Source organism: Limanda limanda, chromosome 1 (assembly GCF_963576545.1).
Source record: "Limanda limanda chromosome 1, fLimLim1.1, whole genome shotgun sequence".
Lineage (NCBI taxonomy): Eukaryota > Metazoa > Chordata > Actinopteri > Pleuronectiformes > Pleuronectidae > Limanda > Limanda limanda.
The window spans coordinates 36,324,337-36,332,960 of record NC_083636.1 but is presented as its reverse complement, the minus strand read 5'-3'; the positions used below and the strand labels follow the sequence as shown (position 1 = coordinate 36,332,960).

General features: G+C 44.3%; 1 protein-coding gene across 1 annotated transcript in view; it reads right to left on the bottom strand.

Moving 5' to 3' along the window:
* Positions 1-879: 879 nt before the first annotated feature.
* Positions 880-8,624, bottom strand: part of sh2d3ca (SH2 domain containing 3Ca) — a 39,764-nt gene continuing 32,019 nt past the window's right edge. The window contains exons 3-12 of the mRNA XM_061075572.1: positions 7,723-7,872; positions 6,688-6,965; positions 5,394-5,521; positions 4,425-4,794; positions 3,261-3,390; positions 3,034-3,149; positions 2,565-2,736; positions 2,356-2,467; positions 2,066-2,272; positions 880-1,418 (exon numbers count right to left, since the gene is read on the bottom strand). Coding sequence (XP_060931555.1) covers positions 1,243-1,418; positions 2,066-2,272; positions 2,356-2,467; positions 2,565-2,736; positions 3,034-3,149; positions 3,261-3,390; positions 4,425-4,794; positions 5,394-5,521; positions 6,688-6,965; positions 7,723-7,872 — 1,839 coding nt within the window. The 3' untranslated portion in view covers positions 880-1,242. The remainder of the gene's footprint in view (positions 1,419-2,065; positions 2,273-2,355; positions 2,468-2,564; positions 2,737-3,033; positions 3,150-3,260; positions 3,391-4,424; positions 4,795-5,393; positions 5,522-6,687; positions 6,966-7,722; positions 7,873-8,624) is intronic.

Genomic DNA, 8,624 nt, shown 5'->3' with positions numbered 1-8,624 from the left:
ATACCCCATCTCCTCCTTTTAGGTAGTTCTTATCAAACCGATGTTTTGATTTTATATAATTTTTCAGTAAGTTTGGTTTTGATTAGTTGCACAAGATGGCAGCGTTCACATCAGGTAAATGTTGGCTTAATTTCTGCATGGTGGGAGGAAGTGGAGCTGCGTTGTTCATCTGTAGTTACAGGCTGTGGTTTAAAGCAACATTTTATTTGATGCAACATTTAACCATTTTTATGATTTCAACAAATTGGAGCTCCACATTAAAGACGCTAGTGTCACACATGTTCATGAATGTTTCTATTCTAAGTGAAACCTTCCTTTAACTCTTTAAAATGCTTGTGTTAAGCTTCACTTTGTGCTCAAGACGATCAAATGGATTTGTCAAAATGCTACAACATGAGGTTTGCTTTGTCCTTAATGTTTTTTAAAGACTCGCTAAAACCCGCTAAGTTTGCAGCGTTACTATTGCAAATGTTTCATCTCCGATGCATTTATTAATGCAGGCTTGATACATTTTTAATGGGGTTTAATGGGAATGGTTGATACATAGTTAATGGGATTTCATGAACACGATTCCCTCAGAACGAGCATCGATAGATTCTCGTGAGTTTGGTGAAGCAAAGTCTAAAATATACAGATATGGTTTGATCATATCAAATAAATAAGACAAAAAAACAAAATTGAAGATTAATGACGCACAGAAACACAATGTAAACATACATGTGCACAGACTGACACACACACACATTCACACAGACAAAGCATCCATCTGATGTATGAGCCATGTTAAGTTACTGCTGTCTTTTCGGCTACAGTGTGCGACAGCAGCAGTTTGAAACAAGAGAGTGTCTGTGTTTTATTGGAATCCTGTTTGGCCCTCGGGGGACACCGTACATGTGACCATTTGTACCAAGCACAGGAGTGAGTCACCCGTCTCCCCCTGTATTCTTCTCCTCTTGTATCCTCTTTGTTGCCCTTTACATTTTTTGAAGTGAGGAAAATCCACAGGGAGTGTTTGGAGTCCACAGTCAGTGCAACACATTACAAGTGCATAACCCTCTTTCCTGTGTTCCCAGTGCTCAACGCACACGTAGCTGCCTCTTCGTTCACTGACCCCTCCCAGCGTTCATACTGGACTCTTCCACATCATCCTCTGCAATGCAAAACAAGGCCGTACGACTATGAGTAGGGAGTGCAGATGGGGGGGTTCATTTTTTTTTCTGATGACGGGCACTGAGGTGAGTGTTATAGCTCGCTGTGGCGCACGGCAGGCTCCAGCTTGTGGGACAGGGCAGTGAGAACCTTGTCGAACTTCTCGTAGCGCTCTGATTGGCTGCCCTCGGAGCCGCGGCTGCCCCACAGGAGGCGCATCTGGAACTCCGTCTGGAAGATCTCGTGTATTTCTGATTGCTCCTGGAGGCCTTGAGAGGAGGAGGAGGAGGAGGAGAAGAGTGGAGAAGGAGAAGAGAAGGTGGTTACTTTATATTGTTGATATCATGATCATAAAAAATCATGGTGAAATAGAGGCTACCATAAAAGTTACAAAACTGGATAACCGTGGAAAAAACATCTGCATTAAGGAAGTTTCCGAAGGTGCAGACGGAGGTCAGGCTGATCGATATCGACACATAACAGAAAACACAGATGTGAATTGATAGTTTCTGAAGGACTGTTCAATAAAGCAGTAATGACCTTAAACTGAGAACCAATAGGGATCAATACAGTCAACATCCCAACCACACACACACACACACACACACAGTGACACACAGACACACACAAACACAAATCCAAATTGGGGAAGCCATAAATGCAATTATTATTAACACATTAACAGCATAAGATATAACACAGTGATTGTTGAAGATTTTACTTCCTGTCCAGTCCAGGAGGGCGGGACTTAGGCCACACCTAAACCAATAGGAGGCCTGGATCCGGGCCCGCTCACGCTGAGCTGCTTTAAACCATTAAAGCAACACTATGTAAGTTTTACTTTGAATTAATTTACAATCTGACCTAATAAAAGGAAATCAAAGAGGATGTGGAGGTGACTTCCCTGCACTCTTACCCTGCAGTTTGCCCTCAGTGTTGTTTCTGTAGATTCCCCCGTGATGTGCGATGGTGCGAGCTGCCTCCAGGTGGTACATGACCACGTCCACTCCGACCTCGGCACTCTCCCACGGCTCCAGCGCCTCCCCGAGAGCCAGGCCGCGCTCCAGCAGGGACAGGACGGGGATGATGTGTGGGAAGGACGTGTTGGACAGAGCACCGGACTCTGTGAGCAACAGAGAGGGGGGAGGTGTAAAACACATGTCCATTTACACACTTATTATTACTTCATGTAAATGAGAGTCTCACCTTTGCCGTCGTTCATATTCTTCATGAAAGGTTTGAGTTTCTTCTCATATAGAATAGCGCCCTCTGTGTGTCTCTGCCGTAACGTCACCCACGTCTGCTCCAGGCGGGAAATCTAAATAATGAACAACACAGCAGCAAACGTAAGAATCTATCTTGAGAAAGAAGTGATGGAAACCTCTGGGATTTATTTTCATCTGCAGGTCAATTACCTGTGGCAGCTCCAGGGCTCTCATCACAGCAGCGAAGCCAAACATGTTCCCCATGTTGCTTTTAAGCTCGGCTGCTAATTGGATGGTTTTATGAAGCAGGGCCGCTCTCTCCTCCGTGCTTCCAGTACAGCCGAGCAGGTCCACCGCCATCATGATGGACATGGTGTAGAACCTGGAGAAAGACGGACACATGGAAATACAACTTAGTTTGCAATTAGATTTGATCAAGTTGCCTGTTTTAGCTTAAGAATGATTGTTACAATGCATAAAAGCAGTGGGGAAAAAAGAGGTAGAACAGAAGATGAGAGGAGACAAGCTATTTGGAGAGCGAAGATAAGAACAGAGGAATGAAGACAAGAGATAAGAGGACAGCAGAGGAAGTGAAGAGCAGAGATAATCAATATCCGAATTAATGAAGACGTCACTGTTTGATGCAGAGAGGAAGACAGCGGGAAACTGGTGTTTGTACCTCTCCAGTAGGTCAAGTCTCAGCTGGTGTCCGTGTGGCAGCGTCAGTAACTCCAGGCCTGACGACACTCCCATCATCCTTTGCGTCTCTGAGGTTACGCCCAATATTCTGGCCACCTGCCCGAGGGTTAAAAAGTCATATGAATTTATATTTGTTTGCCTTTTGTATGCATGTGTACGTGTAAACATGTGTGCTTGCATGGTGTGAGCGTGTGTGTGTGTATGTACCGTGCAGTCCACCATGGTGATGTGTTTGGCCGCCGTCCTGGCGTCGACCTCCGCCAGCAGCTCTTTGACTCTCTTCAGCACCGACATCTCCAGAGGCTTGTTCTCCGCGGGCATGAGGCACGACTCGTACCTGCACCGGAGCAATGACACGGCATTAAAAAACCAAGGGAAGGACAGAAAGGACCACAAGGGCACGGCCAAGATATATTTGCCACAGCAGAAATTCTATCAACCTTGCAGTTTAAAAAAACAAACATGTAGTAACAACTTTTTAGATAAATCTTTGACTTTTCTAATCCTGAATTATATCCGAAATAATGTGAAGCAGACTTGTAGCCAGAAATGGGTCAGGGCAACAGAGGCCCACTCACATTACTCACAGTCCCGCCCAGCCAACAAAAATATATAATATAAGAAATAATAGATGAAAACGGAGCAAGTGAAACAAGGTCGGATGCGACTGAAAACTGAATATCCACACTAGTTCTAATATTAGTGACACAATTCTAATTATGGTGCTTTTCTTCACCTGATCCCAGACTCGGCCTTCACTGCTTTAACAGCCAGTTGTCCTGTGAACACATATCCAGCATTAATCCCTCTGCACTGAGATTTCACAGGAGACTCTCAGCTGCTTCCTGCCCCATCTCTCCTTCCAGCACAAACCATTCTTCCTTTCACTATCCTCACACGCTGTGTCCTCCAATGGCACCTTGAGCCAAATAAACTCCAGTACCTCCCGTGTCTATGACCGCAGAGCAAAGTGAGCTCACAAGCTATTTCCCAAAGGACTATCAGCCGTTTACTCAAGTCTCTGCTCAGTCACTGAGCTGTGCCGCAGTGCCTGTTCAAAATTACCCTTCATGACAAAATGTCAGCAGATGTTTTGACCTTTGAGCCAGGCAACTTAACATCCTGATGAAATGTGGTTCAGTGTGGAGAAAGCTGAGCAACAGTCAGGATACAAAGAAACCTTCATTAGAAAGATGTTTTGTTGCATCGCTCATAAATTAATTAATGACATAACGTACCTTCATCTACCTCATGCATTTAGTCAGAAGTTTGTTTTGTGATTTCCTTTCTCTTTAAGACCTTTTCTTAAGGAATTCTGACAGAATTCTAAAGTGTCATTGGGTCTGCGACACACTTGAATTCTTCTCGTACCTGGACGGCCTGAACGAGGACGTCCTCTCCACCTGTGGAGTGCAGAGCATCCCATCTCCTTCCTCCTTCGCTGCCGCCTCCCTCCCTTCCTCGACCCGCAACCGCTCCACGTAGCCCTTGGCCGGGGGCTTGGGGGGTCCCGGGCAAGGTCTGAGGTCACAGTAGCTCCCCGCCGTCTCCGAGGAATGGGATTGGTAGCCGGAGCGGTGGGCGGGTGAGGAGTGCGCCGAGTGCGAGGTGTGAGCGGGATGCTCCGGAGGGTTGGCGCCGACCATGGGGCTGAGCTGAGGGTCGCTGCAGTGACGCATCACTGGGGAGGGGGGGATGACGGCCAGGACGCGCCCGCCTGAGAGGGCTCTCTGCCTGTTGACTGAAGGAAAGCAGAAGTATGAAGGCTGAGGTGGGGGCTGGGGGGGTCTATTTATTCCATATAAACACATCAGAGTTTGCAGGCACAAGGAGGTGCTTTATTTTCTTAAATTAGAAAAAATTAGACTGACTCTGATTGGTAAAGCTGTTTCTTTTGAGAAGTCCTGGAATCCCTTTTTGTCCTATGTCAATAGCACAAGCTGTCTGATCGCTGTAAGCTATGTACTGCCTTGCTGAACTTGTGTTTCTTTTCTTTTCTTTCTTTTCTTTTTTTTTATTTTTTTTGGTATTGATCATATGTATCTATTTACTTATTCATTCATTTATTTTTAGTATTACTATTATGTTGTCATTATTATTATTATTATTATGATTTATGTCATCTATTCTTTTCAATTCTTTATTTTTCAACTATATGTGCTCATCTGTTGGGGCTAGGTGCCAGAGGGAGGGGGGTGGGGGGTTGGTGTCTGTTCTGTGGTATTTTGAAATTACATCTGTAATTGTTATTGATGGAACAGAATGTTTTGTTTGTTAATTATGTAAAAACTTCAATAAACAGATTGTTAAAAAAAAAAAAAAGAGTTTGCAGGCACTTACTAGCACTGTACGCAGGAGAGAGTGGGGTCTCCCCGACGGGTGACAGGGGGCAGCGGTACTCCTGAATCTGGTCCATGCTCATCGCACAGTTCCGCATTGCGTCTTTGTGGTGGTGGATCGTCGACGGGCTGCAAACAAAACATTTCAGGGATGTTCAAAATCTTTGGGTTTACAAGCTGTCAAGGTGCCGAAGGGAACGTGAAGACGCAGCGCAACTCAGGGCGTCACATTCCTCAGCTTCAGAGGACAGGGGGGGAGTGGGGGTGGTGAGGTTGAGAATGTTAATACTAAATATTTGAGGGTGAGAGAAGAGGGAGACGTTTTAGTTGGGGCAACCTTGTTGTTCTACTTCATTATACAAACATATTTTATTTATGAATTTAAAAAAACATGTTCCAGTCTTACAAACAGGAGCAGAAAAACATGGAGCAGTGTGGATTCTTGGGAAAAGATAAAAAATGCTTAACTCATGTTTAAGATGTATAATCATACCTATTGCAGGATACCTCTCTTACTGAGGGGAATCCTGTGGTACGATGGAATGTCTTAACTGTCCACTTATTTCTTTATTATTTTCACTAATCAGTCTGTCATATATAATTTGTGATGTTGTCAAGGAATGTTTGTGTTTCTCTTCAATAAAGTTCTAAAAAAAACAAAAAACAGATGTATAATCATCACCGTTATCACATTATCAGTGGGAAATGTTAGCAACAATTTCCCACACATTTTTCTTCCTAAAGACACAAGTATCATGTTTTTGTGTCGTACTTTAAAAGCTGGCAAACTCCATTTCATTTTCCTGATGAGGCAAAAATTTCTTTCCACATTGCACGACATGTTTTTCTGCTCCTTCTTTGCAAATTCAAGTTCCAAACACTCTCGATCTATTGGAAACTTAAGTGCAGAAGTGGTCATTTTTACGGCGTCACTACTCGACGCTCGTTACTACAGGGAGGTGCTGACAGTGTGTGGGAGGTGAGGGGGGGGGGACCACAGGAAAGTGGGAGGTGAGTGCACTGCTTCTGTGCTCAAACACAACACTGGTGTCACACAAACACACCACCTGCAGATGGGCACAGGCTCCGGCTCTGGTTCCGGTGGAGCCACCGGTGTCTCAACCGGGCTGGGGGTGTCTGAGTCATCACTGATCATGTGTGTAACATAAAGTAAAAGATGAAACAAGGGCAAATATGAAAACTGCGAGAAAAGTTTGATTATTTGTCCTCTCAGCTGTTTTTTCTCCACCTCTCAGAAAACCCTGACACTCCACTCCTCCTCCTTCCGGTCTCACCTGTGAGGCATCATCTTCTCCGTGGTCAGCCCGTCGTTCATGGTGACGCTGCGCCTCTTGATGTACGCTCCCCTCTGACTGGACGGCGAGTAGGCGGAGCCCTGCTTGCTGTGGGCCAGTGAGAAGGTGGCCTCCAGGTAGCGCAGGGGGAGGGTCCTGCTCACCGGGCAGTAGATGTGGACGCCGCTGGACTGGGAGACCGGTTTGCGCTGGCCGATGTAGAAACGCACAAGCTCCTGGACCGAGTCGAAGCTGTCCGTCTCCAACATGTACTGCACCTGAGGAGGAGGAGACAGTTAATATAGCATCTTTGGATAGTTCATATAACTACTGCGATTAGCCAGCACGGTGAACACATGAACGATAGTGGAGGTGCCGGATTTAGTTTGAACCACAGCGACTGCAATATCACTCCAGAGGAGCAGCCTGGGAGTTGATGAATAATGAATGAAGTGAAACAGAAATAAACAAGCTGGTGGGAATAAAGATTTGGAGGCAAAAAGACAAGAAGGACACTGGGCAACAAGAGAAAAGAGGCTTTTGTCATCCTGAATCGTGTTGAATATAATTCTAAATCTGCATTTGAATCAAGTTCAGTGCTGATCTGAAGAGGAGGCCGGTCAATCATATATGTGCATGTTTATTTATAGTATAAATGTATCTAAATAGAACAGAGCCATTCAAAATTCTAAACATACAATATGTACCACTAGGGGTCTCTCAATCAAAACAATAACAAAAGACCCAGTATGGTGAAGCAGTGTTGGATCATGGGAGTTTTTGTCTTCACCACCATTGCCGATAAAAATCTACAATGATGATTTGCATAAAACAAACTCAACAGAACAGACAGAACCATGAATTTATTCTCTGATTTCCTTTGTGCCTGAATAATATAAAGTAAATGCAAAGAACTACATGAAGTTAGTATTACTGAATGAGAACACGAGATAACAAATGAGTGTATCAGAAGATTGTGAAGCAGAGATAAGAGTAGAAACAAGCAAACAGTAAAAGTTAACATACTGCACATACCTTGGTCTCATTGGATTTGACCAGGACTTTGCTGATCTTGAAGTGCATCACCTCATTGCTCCATCGACAGGTCAGAACATAGTCGCCCACACTGGTCAGAGAGTCCCGCACCAGGAAATCTCCGTTACGCACAACCAGAGTCTCTGACACCTGCACGGAGACAAGAGAAGTGTTTTTAAATTAGTGAAACGAGACAAAACAACAACGCTGCAATCCCAAAGAGCTGGAAGCAAACATGGCTCAATGAGCCGGAGTGTGTATGTGTGTGTGGGAACATTTTGTTACCGACACACTGACTGTTGAATAATTGAATTTAGAGAATGATGATTATTTATGACAAGGCCTTTGTGTTGTTGAACAAACACAACTATCTCTCACACACACACACAACAGTCTGAATTGGGATTGATGGATAAAAACACCGGGGACGACGGCCGGCATTACTCTGAGTTCAGCACTTACTGTAACAATAATTATTATTACGATTTTAACGTCAAGACAAACTGAATGCAATCTCCCATTGATTCATGGTGAGTGGAGCAGCGTCAGGCTGAATATGATTCTGATACAGTGCAGATGCGTCTCTGCTGGCGTGTGTGAGAACAGATCACACATATCGATTGTGATGAAGGCGAGAGTCACTCAACACAAACATGAGATATTAAACATACAAGAGCACCATTGACCAGCAGGAGGCAGTATATACACAGTTAAAACTCAACCCAAGCACAGGATGCTCTTTAATATTCTAAGAGTTTTTTGCAGCTGAATTTGAGATATAATTTACCTTCATGACAGTTTGGAAGAAATTGCATTAAATAAAATGAGTAAAAGGAAAGACACACTGGTTTAAATGCTGGTGACTTATATACATGCGGGAGGACGTCGTGACATTTAAAGGG